A 14,938-nucleotide genomic window follows, 5' to 3' on the forward strand; every position below is an offset into this window, starting at 1 on the left:
GCTTCTTGAGCTGGAACAAAACCACCTGGGCTCAGCCAGCCACGCTGACCTGCAGCCCCAAGTCTTTTGCTGGTTAATGGCAGGTCCCTGCGGCCCGCCCCACGGCCTTGGGAACAGCTGCCTCCACTTAGATTCCAGCCGCCCCCTTCCCCTCCAGGAGGGAACAAAAGAGAGAAGCTGGGAGGAGAGAGAACAGGAGGGAGGTCTGAGCAGGAAGGGGAGAAGCAAGAAGGTGGTAGGCATCCTTCCACAAGCTCTCACACCCGGCTCCCCCCAGTGATCAGGAGCCCCAGGCTGTGCAGGCCTTGGCCTTCTCCTGGACTCTGTTCTCCCACCGGTAAAACCAAGAGGAGGTTCCTTCCAGCCGAGCTGACACTCAGAGGTTGGTTCTTCCTCCTCTGGACCCCAACATCTGTCAGGGCCAGGCTGGGGGCAGAGGGGACCTGAGGCACCGTGCTTTGCAGTTTCGGGTGGTTCAACGAGCTAAAAAGAACTCTGGGTATAGAGTCCCCAGTTTGGGTACAAATTCCAATTCTGTGACAGTCCCTGTGCAATTTTAGGCAGGGTCATCACTAGCCCACATGGCATCTTTGCATAAATAAGGAAAAAAATCCCTCTCCGAGAAGATACTCCCTCAGCTAGGACATGTGGCTTGGCAAGCTGAACAGTGACTGGTTAGACTTTCACTCCGCTTCATCCCTTCAGCCTGGTACCTTTGTGCAGGACACAGCCTGCACAACCGTACGTGGCAGTCCTAAGCTTGGCAAGTTTCCTCTCTGAGCCCCAGTGTCTTCCTCTGTAAGACGGGGGAGATCCCATCAGCATCACAGGATGCTAGGTGGTCACCTCATCTATCTCGTTTTGCCCTTTTATCCCCGGGACGTAGCACAGAGGAGGCACTCAATGTCTGGGCGTAAAGGAACGCACAGAGAGCTGGCTGCAGGAAAAGCAGGCTACAAACTATTAAGTGCTGTCTAGTGGAAGGAAGTGTCATCTTAGGTCACTTTCATCCGGGTCAGGAGGGCCCAGGTTGGTCAGGGGCAAGGAGGATGGGGGTTTAGCAGCTGAGGGACAGGAAGGAGAGTTAGTGGGGGCTGGGGAGCCTGGCTGTAATGCCCACTATCCCCACAGGCATAACCTTTTATAGTTGGTCACACAGTTTGCCTTCGCTGCCTTTGCCCCATCCTAGTAACTATGCAAAGAATAAGGGCTGTCACCTATGCCCAGTCCCATGAATTAGCTCCTCTAACCCACACCGGTGTGAGGTGAGTATAAATCACCCGCTTTTCCAGATAAACAGAGGCCAAGGAGGTCAGTGGCTTGTCCAAGGTCACACCGGTAGAGGAAGTAGGCCAGGATTCAAACCCAGCTCTGTCTCAGACCCGTCAGTTCCACTGGGTGTCATCATTCCCATTTAACAGATGCAGAAACGGAGGCCCCTGAAAGTTTGGTAATGCAGCTAAGCCCCACTGAAGGCTCACCTCGGGACTTTGTGCCTCCAGCAGGGGGCGTTTCTCGTGTCCTCACCTTCCTGGGCCTCAGTTTCCCTTCTGGGAGATGGGGAAAGGGCCCCTCTCCGCCCTGTGGGAGGGGCCTGGCGGCTCAGGCTGAGCCCCGCCCTGCCGAGCTTCTTTGTCCTCGTCGCACAATGCGCCCTTGCTTGGCACTCGAGGCCTTTGTGGGCCGCACGGCCCGGCGGCGCCCCCCGCCCGCGTTATCAGCGCCGGGAAGCGGCGGCCGGAGCTGGCGGGGCCTCTCTGGGCCGCCGCCCGAGACATGTGTTGGACACGGGCCTTTCAGGCCTGGAGCCGCCGCACAAAGGCCCGGGAAGAAGGCGGAACAAAGGGCTTTTTCACGCGGCAACTGAAAAGCCGCAGATTAGCTCGCGCGTGCTGCGCAGGCGGGGAGGGGCCGCCGGCCACCCCCCCCCACCCCCACCCCCACCCTCACCGCCGCCCAGACCCCTCGCCACCGCACTCGCTCAGCCCGGGTCCCTGGGCTGGGGCCTCCACGCCGACCCCCTCTTTCCAGCTCCGAATTCCCCTCCCCCCCGGGACACGTCCAAGCCCTGAATTCTGCGCCCGGGGGCGGGGGGGGGGGGGGGGGGGGCCGGGGCCACGCTCTGCCTGCTTCCCCGTTCTGCGCGTTTGGCACCGTTTGCCACTCTCTGAACAATCCCTGCCCGCCATTCTCGGAAGGATTCTTTGCACCTCTGTTCCCTCCCCGCCCGGACTGCCTGCCCCGCCCCCGCGCAGTGGGTGCTATAGCGCTGTGCCAGGGGCTTTGCCCGCTTCCAGCCCTCACAGCTGTGGGGTGCAAATTATTAGCCCCATTACCCAGCTGAGGAAACTGAGGCTCAGAAAGGTTGAGGGTGCCCGCGGTCACACAGCAGGTACCGGTGCAACAGAGATCCAAACCCAGATCCCTTTCCACCGCTCCTCTGTTGGAAAGAGTTTCTCTGCTCCCGGGGTCTCCCTGGCAGGTGGTCCCTCTTTTAGGGTGGGTTGGAGGGGACATGGGCATGGGCTCCACCTGATGCCAGGACACCTCCAATCAGCCCCTCCCTGCCTTCCTCAGGTACGCCATTGACCGTGACTCGGATTTGGATCAGATCTTTGATATCGATGCGGACACGGGCGCCATCGTGACGGGCAAGGGGCTGGACCGCGAGACCGCGGGCTGGCACAACATCACGGTGCTGGCCATGGAGGCTGGTGAGCCGGGGGGCGGGGCGGATATGGGGTGGGGGAGGGACGAGGGCAGAGTGAGGGGCGGGGCTGAGGCGGGGCAAAGAGAAACCCAGCGCTGATGGCTGAGTTGCAGGAGGCAAAAGCTGATGGGCAGGAGCAAAGACCTGGGAAGGATCCCAAGCTGAAAGGCGAAGAGCCGGTCTTGAAGCTGGCTTCCTTCTTTGAGCATTTATTGAGCACCCATTACATACGAAGGCCTGTTTTAGAGGCTGGGGATACAGCCCTGAACAAGACAGAAAAGCTCCTGTCTTTGTGGGGGAGCGCTAGACTGTCAGCAAACTGATGGGAAGGGTGTACATATGTCAGATGTGTGAAGGGCTAGTAAGAAACCGGGAAGGAAGGCCAGGGAAAGGGACTGGGAAGAAGAGGGTGTTGGTGCTCTTAGAAGAAGGCCTCTCTGAGAAGGAGACATCTCAACAGAGACCTCACTGAAGTGAAGGAGTCAGTCCCATGTCTAAGGGAAGAGTGTTCTAAGGACAGAGAACAGCCAGTGCAAAGGCCCTGAGGTAGTAGTTTGCCCAGCACGTTGGAGGAACAGCGAGGAAACCAGCATGGTTGGTGAGGGGCAGAGTGATCAGCCATTGTAAGGTCTTTGGACTCGACTCTAAATGAGGTGGGAATCACGGGATGGTGTCGCCATTTGAGCCAAGGAGGGGTCATTGCCTGACGGGATACCTCTGGTGGCTGCTCGAGAATAGACGGAGGGCTGAGGGGGAAAGCAGGGGCTCGACTGGAAGTTAAATGTGATAGTGGCCTGGGCCAGGGCGATCAGCCACGGAGGGTGCGAGCTGTGATCAGCTTTGGGAGACAGGCTGAAAATGGCACCACAGAATGACCGACGTGGAGGTAAGAGATGGAGAGGGGTCCAGGACTACTCTGAGGTGCTTGGCCTGGGTTTCTGGAAGAGGGCGTGTGTGCGTGGGCAACCGGGCAGGAGTGTGGGCTGGGAGGGAAAAGGGGAGGTGTCTATGCATGGGGTCCAGATAAGTAAGGCCATGGAAGTGAGGAGCTAAGAGCGCAGGGGTTGACAGAGCCCCAGGAGAGGGGAGAGTGCACTTGCAGGCCTCCAGTGATGCTGCCGGGCCCTGGTCCCCAAGCCCCAAGCCTCCCCCCTCCCCGCCCCCCATCAGCTCTCAGGCTACAGGAGCCAGCAGAGCTGTCTGTCGGCAGCCCTGACACAGCAGAGAGACTCTGAGCCTCTGAGCCTCGGGTGGGTGGGCGACATTCAGGCTTGCCTCTGCACACTTCGGCCCCAAGCCCCTCCGGGCCCGTGTGAGCCCCCCTGCCAGCCTTCCTCCTCCTCCGCCTGCTGGCCCCCTCCCACTTTGCGGGCCCCACTGGCCCGTGGGCCAAGGAAGTCCCTCGGCTGAAGTTCCCTTGGTCTCTTTCAACTTCAGTTTAAAAGAAAATACAAAGCTGGCTCAAACCTCCGTGCCTGCTGCTCCGGAGCCTTTGAATCCACTCCTCCGCCGCATGAAAGGGAGATAAGAAAGGTGGCTGGAGAGGAAGTGGCGGCTGGACTAGGGGGGAGGAGAGCTCCCCCCCCTTACCTCCCTGAACCTGCTCCCTGGGCGGCTGGGGGGACTGGCCTGGCTGCTGGGCCGAGATGCCTCCTCTCCCTGCCCACAAACACGTGTCCCCCGCTAGCCTGTCACACTGCCTGATACCCCACTCTTGGGTGAAGCCAGTGGGTCTCTTTTCAGAAAGCAGCTAGAGTGGCACACAAAGTCGGTAACGCTGCCATCGCACAGGAGAGTGTGGAGGGGCCCCTCCCACAAACATTTTACAACGTTAACCTAATACACGTTCTGGGCTAGATGCTTTCTAGGGGGGACTTTTATTGAATCAGGATCCGTAACCTATCAGCACCCATTTTACCGATGGGAAGATGGAGGCCCAGAGAGGAAACTGGCCCAAGGAAGGGCAGCAAGCCTGCCTGGTTCCCTCTACACCATTGCCACGTGGGCTCCCTTTTCCTGGTACTCTCTGCAGCCAGCCCCACCCCTCTCCCCCACCCACCTGTCCCTAGCAGCTGAGCATGGGGTAGATGAGGCTCGGAAGGGAGAAGACTGATTACTGGGCTAGACATCCTCCCCCTCTGAGCTGCAATCAACAACCCCTGCCCAACCTTCACCAGGTATTAATCAATGGGAAAATGAATGGCTCCCACTTCACAGAGCTGGGGGGAAGATTCGGTAGGATCACGCATGGAAAGAACTTAGCCTAGTACTTAATAAGTGCTCGATTAGTGGTATGTATTGATCCTGACTCTGTGCACTTGACTTAAGCACCAACCCGGCACAAGGCATTTTACAGTGTTGCCTTCGCTGAATGTTCCCACCTGAGAGGTGTCGGCTCTGCCCTTATCCCCAACGTGTGGATGGGAGGTGAGGTCGTTCGTCCACATTCCCAGCCCCAGCCTATCTGACCCCAAAGCCCGGCTCGCCCCCAGATGCCCCTCGAGTCGCGTTTCTTTGGTGCCAGGCACACATCCGAGAGTGTCACAAATAACCCACCCACTCCAGCTTCTCACCATGGGTGTGAGACAAGGGCAAAATGATTATCCCCACTTTACAGATGAGGAAATAAAGGCTCAGGGAGGAACAGTGATGGCACCATGGTCACAGAGCAAATCCGTGCGGCGCCAGGGCTCCACCCCAGCCCTCCTGCCTCCCAGCAGCCAGCCAAGTGCAATGCCAGTGGGTCTGCCCGCCCATGCCCCCCTGCGGAAGCATCCATTCGACTTGCTCAGAAACCGAGGATGCTGGCAGGGTCACAGTGGCCCCACTTGCTCGGGCGAAACAAACACGAGGCGACAAGAATCAGAGGGGAAATATTTATACACAGTGGCGGAGCTTGGTGAGCCCCCTTGGAGAACGTTGCACTCGGTCAGGAGCCACTGCCACTGTCATACTGGATTACCTCAAAGACTCCCAAGCCACTTAGTATGCCGGCTCCCCTCTCCCCGAACTTCTGAGTCATCCATTCTGCCCATGCAGACGCTGCTTCCACTGACATTATCTTTAACGTTTTGTAATCATGAAATATTAATGACCAATATTGAATTTAAAGTACAATTTGTGTCTGAATCCTTCGGTGGAAAGGGCAGTTGTAAAGGGACAGTCTTCAAAGAGACGGGGGTGTGGACTTGGAAAGCCAGTGCCAGGGATGGGGGTGCCAGGGGCTGCATCCGGCCCCCTCCCCCAGCATCCTCTGGCCCTACGCTGGTCTGGAGGGGGTGGTCACTAGCTGCCAGGAACAGCAAAGAGTTAACCAGATTAGCAAGAAGCTTTCCCATCTGGGTCACCCCAGGCCGAGTACGTCTTACAGCACCCTGGTTTTTCCGTCACACCACGGAGCTCGCGTTATGATTTACATCTGCATTTACGTGTGCAGCTAATCTCTTTTCCCCAGGAAGCGGTACCCTCCATGAGGGCAGGGTCTCATCTGCATCTGCCCCGTTCATGCAGGGCTGGCACTTAGTAGGCGTGTGTAAATATTTACCAAATGGACGGATGAATGGGCTGACCCGCCCAGTTAGGAAAACAGGGAGCGTGGCAGGCAAGAACTCTGCCAGTTGCTGGGTGAGTTTGGACAGGTCAGTCCCCCCCCCCCGCTCATTGCCTTAGTTTTCTCATCTGTAAAGTGGCACTGTTGTTAGATGGCTGCAAACATAGTAACTTTACAATGTCTTTACGATAATAGCCGCTTCCACTTATTTGACGCTTAACGGTATGCCAGACATCATGTCGAACATGTCGTGTACATTTTAATCTGTGCATGCAAAGTGCCTAGCATGGTTCCCAACGCACAGTACGTGCTATTTGTAGCCAGAGAAAGAATCGGAGGGCAGAAGGAATGTCAGAGATGATGGACTGCAGTCGCCACCCGCCCCCGCTTCATAGCTGGGGAGACTGAACCCAAGGAAGGGAAGCAACTTATTCAAGTCCACCAGTAAGGCCTTATGACTCCCAGTCCAGTGCTCCTTAGGAGGACAACAGAAGGGGGATCTGAGGAGGCTGGAGGAAGGAGCAGGGATGGGGGTGAGGGCTTGCAGAGGAGTGAGACGGTGCCACAAGGACACGCCCCTCCCCCACGTCTACCCTGGGCCAGTGTTTTCTGAGGGCCTCTGGCCACCACCCATCCTGGGCTGGGTGCTGGGACCTGGTGGTAAACAAGGCTTGGCCACTGCCTTCCGAGCTCACGGAGGGGGGGTGGGGCAGGGGCTAGACACGCCAACAGTCAGCTAGAACACAAAGTGGAAGTAAGGGGACAGTGGGCACTCAGGAGGAACACGAAGGGACTTGCCCACCCGGAGGGGAAGAAGGCAAAAAGCCTTTCCTAGAAGAGGGCACATGTGAGTTGGGTCTAAAGGGCTGAGGAAAGAGGGTTTGGAGGCTCCAGGCAGAAAGACCTAGAAGCTGGGCAGTCCACTGGCCATTCTGAGAACAGGGAGACGGAGCGTGGCCAGGGGCCGGGGCTGGGGGCCGGCTGCAGCAGGCCGCTGAGGCAAGCATGCAGAAACTCACTGGTCCTCTACAGGAAGGGCCTTGGATGTCCTGTGCGGAGCCAGACATCTCCTGGAGACAATGGGGAACCAATGCAGGTCTTTGAGCAGAAGACTGATATGGTCAGATGAGCGGTCCCAACGTTCGCTTGGGCTCATGGCTGAACAGGAGGGGGCTGGCCTGGAGCAGGAAAACAGAGGGGAGGCCGTTGTGAAGACTCAGGCTTAGGCACGAACCGGGGGTGTGAGGGCAGGGCTAGGACGGTCAGGAAGAGGCGCCAGGGGAGCAGAGTCTGGGCAAGAGGCTTGGCACAACCCTGCATGGAAGGGGCTGCTTTGAAAGGCACTGAACTCCCCATCACCAGAGGTATGTAAACCAGGCCTGGGTTCCTCGCGCCATGGGTGCCTCCCAGAATCCTGTGCCATCTGAGTACCTAACAGATGACGCCTGGAATAAAGGGTTCGTGATGTCCGTGGAGTCTCCAGGACCCGTTCAGCCCTAGGAAGGAAAACTCTCTCCCACCCAGCCCATTCCAGGGTTCCTGTTTCACCCCGAAGTCCCCCCTCACCCTTTGGAGGACTACACATCCCTCCCCCCAACAAAGTCAAAGCCTCCAGAGGAGGAAGCCAAAGAGATCTCAAAGTCCCGAGAGAGACGAGAGAGACGGGGAAGGGTGCCTAAACCTGGTGGTCCCACTACAGGGGAGTTGGGACAGGGCAGGGGTGTAAGGACTCCGCTTTCGACAGCCCTGACTCCCCTCCCCTGGAGCGCCCCCACTTGCTCACCCAGCCCCCTCACCGGTCTGCACGCTTGTCTTGGCCAGCGGGTAATTGGGATGATAAATCTTCCTGCCCAGCTGGCCAGCTCTAATCAGAGCCTGGTGTTTGGATGCAATTTAATTCTCTCGGGAGAGGGAGGGGCTGGAGGGGGGGGGGGGACTGGAGAAGAGGGTCCGGCTCTGCTGCCCACCCCCCACCGCAAGTGAGTGGGAAGGAGGTGCCTTTGAGCTGCCCCCCAACCTCTCTCCCTCCCCTCCCCCGCCCCTCCCCCCACCCTCTCCCCGCCAGTCCCTCCCTCCTCGCCCTGACTTCTCACTCTCTCTGTGGCAGCCAAGAACTTCAGAGTGCAGCTCCTATTTGTTTTACTGATGAGAAAACCTTAGTCCAAAGAGAGAGGCAGGAACAGGGTCACACGGGCTGACTGGTTCCCAGACGGAGAGACCTTGGAGGGGGTGCAGCCCCCACAGGGTCCGTCCATCCGAAGAGGGCTTGGTCTCTCCCTGTGGCCTCCCCAGCATCCCAGCATAGTCAGGGATGCCATAGACAGTGAAATCCATTCCTTCGACAATCTTTACTAAGCACCTACTATGTGCCATGCACATCACGGTAAACAAAACAGAAATTCTGCTTACTTTCCGGTGCGGGAGATCGGTGATGAGCAAGTTCGAGTAAGGCAAAACAGAGGGGGTGTTGGGTAAGCGTTATGGAGAGAAAGCAGGGAAGGGAGTGTCTGGTGGGGTGGCAAGGGGCGTATTTAAATACGGTCATCGGGAGAGGTCTCTCTGAAAAGGCATCTGGGCAAAGAACTGAGGGATCGAAGTTGGGGCAGAGCCAAAGAGGGGTGAGTGAGGGACAAAGCCAGGGAGATGATGGCGGCAAGATTGCGTGCGGCCTGCGAGCATGTAGGACTTGGGTGTATATTCTGATGGCCCAGGACTGAGGCAGTCAGGGAGAGCTTCCAGGAGGAGGCAGAGACATTCGTTCAGGACTTTGAGGCGAGTAGGACTCTGACAGCTAAAGACGGCAAGAAAGGCAGTACCGCCTGGTGACTGGAGGCTCCCCCTTTGGAGCCAGACCCAGGTTCGATCCCAGATTGATCGGTTTTTCCCTAGGAGACCTCTCTGAATGGGTTCCTCATCAGTAAAACGCCAATAATGCTAGTCTCTACCTCCCACAACGGTTGACAGGATGAAATGGGGCAGCACAGACCCTGGCCCACAGCGCATGCTCCGTAGGTGTTTGCTGATGTCTTTCCGGGCAGGCTCACGTTCCTAGGGGTGCCCCTAACAGTTACCAGGCCAGCTCCCAGCTCCTCTTCCCTTCCCAGTGGCCCCCAGCCCTCCAAGCCCAGTTTGGTTCGGATACCAGGTAAGTACCTGCCAGGGGCTGGGGTCTTCCTTGGAGGGGATCCAGGACCTCATTATCTGCAGCCCGCCCTTCCCCTCGGGGAGATGCCGTTCCCTTTCCCTCCCATCCCCCTCACCTGATTACTTCCTCGCTGGATCTCAGCCCAAAGGTCACTTACTTCAGGGAAAACGTCCCTGCACCCACCCCGCTCCCAAACCTTTCTCTCTTAGCTCTTATCAGAGTCTGGAGTGATGTCTATCCCCGCCACCAGACTGACAGACGGTGTTGGTCTCGTTCACCATTAAGTCCTTGGCGCAAAGGAGGCACTCAATTCATAATTGTCAGCAAAACCCAGAAGTCTCAGCTCCAAACCGCTCAGTCCAATCCCCTGTCCATTATACGTCAGGGGCTCTGAGGCCCAGAGAAGGAAGGAGACCTGCCCACGTGGTACAGCAGTTCTCCTGCCCCGAGTCCAGTCTCTTCCTGAGGCACCACCCACTGAACTGTCCAGCCTCCTCAGCCGCGCAGGCCCCCAGGGCTTCACCTGCCACCTTCTCGGATTCTTAGTGAGCTAGCTCGGAGAGGAAGCACCAGGCCGAAGCACGTTTAATTTTCATTTACGAATCTGTTAAGGCTGCAGGCCTGCTCAGCTCCGGGCTGTCAATCAGCCTTCCTCAAGGCTGCATCAATTAGTTTAAAAATATTGAATGCAATTTTGCCTGACACAACATATTGCAGCTACTGCAAAATATAATTTATTTTAGAAGAAGAAATAATTAAACTAATTTGCATGTCAGTCAGCTGAACATAGATGCCAAGAAGGGGGTTGAGGCCCATGGGGCACCCAGGGCACCTGCTGCTGGGTGTTGGGGAAGGTCGGCTTGGGCCTGGGTCCGAGCAGTAGCTGTCGCCGGAGGGCCACACATCCAGGCTGCAGGAGAGTCTGCCGGCCTTGTGTCTAGACCAAGCACTGGCCTGAGAGGCAGGAGACCCAGGTCCCAACCCAGCTCTGCACGGACTCGCCTGGGGCTCTGGGCAAAGTCCTGGCCCTCAGTTTTCTCCTCTACAAAATGGGTTTAGCCAGACCTCTTTTACAGGTTGTTTTGAGGTCAAATGAGGTCACAGATACGAAAGTTTGTTATAAACTGGAACGTCCCGCACAGCGGTGAAGGTCCATTAACTGATGGAGTCTTTGTTTTTTTCCCAGAAACATTTACATGGGTAACATTACGAATTCATTATTAGCAATTATCACAAACGATGTTGATCAGGAGGGGTTTGGAGGAAGCCCACCAGAAGTAAGACGTCAGGTGGGACTCCCCCCACCTGCCAGTCACTCGGGGCCATGGCTGGCAACCTTTGGCACACATTAGACTCCTGGAGCTGTTAAAAAACCTTAAGCCTTGGGCATAAGTGCTTTCTCAAGGCTTTCCCAGGCGATTCTAAATGTGCAGCCAGGCTGGAGGCCGCCGTGATGTCATGGGCACCGGAGACCGACGGAGGGCTGGCCCACAAGCTCTGGGGGTGCCAGGCCAGCCCCAAACTCAGGGGGCCCCGGGATAAGCTCTGCAGGTGGCAAATTTGGCAACCTAGAGGCACCCCCTTCCCCGCTCACTCAGCTGCCCCGCCTCTGAGATCCCGGACCCTCAGCTATGCCAAAGGGTTCAGGCCTTCCCCAAGTGGTGACCTGTGACATTTTAAGGTAGGACAACAACAAAAAGGTAATTATGTGAGGTGAGGGATGGGTTAACTAACCTGGTTATGGGACACGTTTCACGAGATACACGTGTCTCAAATCGTCACATCTTAAACTTACACAAGGCCATATGTCAATTCTGTCTCAATAAAGCTAGAGATGGGGGAAAAAGGGTGGGGGGAAGAGCCAGAAGAGGCCCAGCAGATCCCAAAGGAATGGTGCAACAATGCGGGTCTCGCCAGCAGTGGACCCAGCCCCCCCCCCCCCCCCCCCAGCGGGTCTGCCGCGGAGAAGCTCGCCCCGCTCTGGGGTCCCCCTTCTGCATGGCGCATAGGCTCCATCACCCCTTCCCTCTGCCTCAGCGGGGAGAGAGGTGCCTGGTCCTGGCAGCGGGCCTCACCCTCCCCACCTCCTCTCCTCCCAAATGCACCCACCTTCTGTCTGTTTAAGTTCTCCGGCAGCACGCTCTTAAAAATAACGGCTTGCCGGGCATTCCCAGTCACGACTCCAATCTCCCGCCCCCAGAAAAGCCCCCTCTAATCACTGAAGCAGCAGGTCTGGGTGAGCTGAGAAGATAAGGTGCCCCTGGCTACGGGGAGCTCCAGAGAGGGGTCGGGGTCTGAGTTAATTAAGGCCTCGCCCCCCTCCTTTCCCTGACCCCCGGGAGATGGCTGCAACTGCCTCCCAATCCCATTTCTCTTTGCGGTGGCCCCTGAGTTCAGTGAAAAGAGGCAGCTGATCAACCTCACTCCCCGCCAGAACTCATGGGGTTCCTGGCTGCCTGGCAGCTTCCAGGCTCCCCCCCAAAATAGCTCCCGGCCAGAGACCCAGCCATCAGGTCACTGCTTGAAAGGGGTGGCTTCCTCTCCTAGCCCTCGAGGTCGCTGGCTGGTAAAGCTTGTCAGTAACGAACTCATGACTAAGAGAGCTGAGAGCAGGGCTCCAACGAGCACCCAAGAGGTTTGAGGGGCAAGGGGCAGAAAAAGCCAACACGCAGGGTGCTGCTCAGAGAGGACAGGCTGGGATGAGGTATCCTTGAATCACTTGATGTCGTTGCTGAAAGGACCCTTGAAGGATGTCTGTTTATTTAACAAACCCTCATATAGCACTTGCTATGTGTTACATACGCACTTTTAAGTGCTTTGCAGATACTAACTCAATCTGTCCTCTTAACCAACCCATTACTAGGAGCCCCTTTTTGCTGGTGAGAAAGTGGAGGCACAGAGAGGTCGAGCGACCTGCCACAAATCACACAGCTACTAAGTGGCGGAGTTGAGATCGGAACACCTTGTCTTGAAGACCTTGCTCTGAATCACTATGCTCTCCGTTCATTGTCCACATGTGGAAAGTGATGTCGGGGAGGGAAAGGTCTTACCCAAGATCAGACACTGGGTCAAAGACAGAGCCACGCCAGGAATTCAAGCCTCTTTCCGTGAAAGTCCTCCCAGACTTCATTCATTCGTCCAACAGATGTATTAGAACCTACTCCGGGCCGTATCCCACAATGCCGGGGGCCCAGGGATTAATACAACAGGGACCTTGACCTCAAAGACATCACAGGTAGAAGCGTGGGGAGGTCATGGTTTTGCTGAGGGCCCCGGCCAAGACTCACACCCAGTGGCCTTGTCTTGCCCTTTCAGGATCAGCTCTCGAAAGGGCAGAGGTTTGGGAGTCCAGGTGCCAGAGGCCCATTTCTTTCATGTTTCTCGTGCTTTAGTTTCTCTTCTGCCAAGCGGGGATCTACATTGAACCAAAGCCCAGGATTTCCGCCAGGGTACCTGAAATAATGGATGTGGATACTCCAGGCGCATTCTGTGCGCTCGATGGTGATGGGATGTTGAACGTAGGATGTTGGCTGATGGCAACGGCGGTGACAGTTTTGCTGGGGGTGGGAGTAGGGGTGGTGATATGACGGTGATATGGGTCTTTACGGTGGGAGTAATGGCAGTAACAATGGCGCTGGTAATGGGTGACAGCGATGGTGTTGACGACGGTGATGGGGCGGCACTGGGGGTTACGGTGGCGGAGGTTGCCATGATACATGATATGATACCAGGGGTGCCAATGCCAAAGGCAATGGTGGTGACGGTGACATTGACAGTGACTGTGACAGTGATGATTACACCGATGACCTAGTGGGTGGTGATGGATGGTGACGGCAACAGTGCTGGTGACCCACTCATGCCAGACGTCCTCAGTCCTGATCCTCCTGCCTGCTTGATCAACCCACAGATCTCTCAGCATGACCCCACTGCCTAGTCTGGTCCTAGCAGCAGATGGGGGCTTGTCTAGATCTCGCACTGGATGCCTCTCACCCTGCTCCTGTGATCTCGCTGCAGACAATCATGCCCAGCTCTCCCGGGCATCCCTAAGGATCCGAATCCTGGATGTGAACGACAATCCCCCAGAGCTGGCCACCCCCTACGAGGCAGCGGTGTGCGAGGATGCCAAGCCAGGACAGGTACACTGAGGGGCTGGGGCCGGGGGCCTGTTGCCAGGACTGGCCGGGACACCCTCTATCCAGGTCCAGAGTGGGCTCAGCCTCGCCTCAGCTCCCTGCCCTGTCCTCACCCTTCAGCTTATCCAGACCATCAGCGTGGTGGACAGAGACGAGCCTCAGGGCGGGCATCGCTTCTATTTCCGCCTGGTGCCTGAAGCACCCAGCAACCCTCACTTCTCCCTGCTTGACATCCAAGGTGAGTCACCTCTGAACCACCAAATCCTAGGAGGCGTGGAGGGAGGGGCCTAGCCTCCCCTTCCCATATTACAGGGGGAGAGGCTGGGGCACGCATAGGACCAGCGTCGGGTCCAACATCACCCAGAAAATCTGGGCCAGGCCGGAGCTGTTAGCCAGCCCACTGGCCAAACCCTGGAGCACAAGCTGGGGGTGAGTTGGCAGAGTGGAGACGGGGCACCCCAAGAGAAGAGAATGGAAAGATACAGAAAAGGAACAGATGAGGAGTGGGTTGGCCAGAGTCCTGGATGGAAAGAGCCCCGGGTCTGAGTGAAGATTGAAATAGCCCACGTGCACACACTCCCACCCTTCAGTTTAAAAAGCTCTGTGTCCCACTCATGTTTCTCTTTGCCTCCCCACGGCCGTCCTGGGAAGTGGGAGGTGGTTTTCTTACCCCTCCTCCTATTTTGCCCCCTGTGATAAAACGGAGACTCTAAGAGGAAAGGGGCCGGGGTGGCTCAGTCGGTTAAGCATCCGGCTTGGGCTCCGGTCGTGACCTAGTCGTTCGTGAGTTCTAGCCCCACGATGGGCTCTGCTGTCACCATGGAGCCCGCTTCAGATCTGCTCCCTCTCTCTCGGCCCCTCCCCCGCTTACGCGTCCGTGCTCTCTCTCTCTCTGTCTCTAATAAACATTTAAGAGAAGGGGACCCACCCAGGGCCATGCAGGGAGTCAGTCAGTGGTGGGCTGGGATTCCAAGCCACCCCTGTCTCAGTTCCAGCGCGCTTCCTGCTTTAGCTCACTCACCACCTTGCAAGTGATGGCCCAGCCTGAGCTGATCGCGCTGTGAGACATCCCTCAAGAAGCCTCAGTCTGAAACTTTGGGGAATGAGCTACGGGAGGGGGACTGTCAGTGCGCTGGGAGTGAGGTCCCTGGCCCAGGCTCAGCCAGGGGCTCTCGGTGCAACCCCAGCAAGGTCTGCACCTCCCTAAGCCTCCGTTGTGTCATCTGCAAAATGGGGCTGAAAATGCCTGTCCTCACCCTTTAGCTCGGCTGAAGGTGGCTAGGTGGTCCCAACGAGATGAGGGCTACCAAGGTATATTGTCAGTACCCAGAACGTGTCATTTCCTGCTTTCAGCAATTATTTACTGAGCGCTTATTGAAACACGGTACCTATGTATCAGG

General features: G+C 57.1%; 1 protein-coding gene across 1 annotated transcript in view; it reads left to right on the forward strand.

The window, feature by feature from the left end:
• Positions 1-14,938, forward strand: part of CDH22 (cadherin 22) — a 66,608-nt gene that overhangs the window by 42,450 nt on the left and 9,220 nt on the right. Inside the window, exons 7-9 of the mRNA XM_049650651.1 lie at positions 2,578-2,714; positions 13,420-13,541; positions 13,659-13,776. Of these exons, the coding sequence (XP_049506608.1) occupies positions 2,578-2,714; positions 13,420-13,541; positions 13,659-13,776 (377 nt within the window). The remainder of the gene's footprint in view (positions 1-2,577; positions 2,715-13,419; positions 13,542-13,658; positions 13,777-14,938) is intronic.

The sequence above is a fragment of the Panthera uncia genome (genome assembly GCF_023721935.1).
Source record: "Panthera uncia isolate 11264 chromosome A3 unlocalized genomic scaffold, Puncia_PCG_1.0 HiC_scaffold_11, whole genome shotgun sequence".
In the NCBI taxonomy this organism is placed as follows: domain Eukaryota; kingdom Metazoa; phylum Chordata; class Mammalia; order Carnivora; family Felidae; genus Panthera; species Panthera uncia.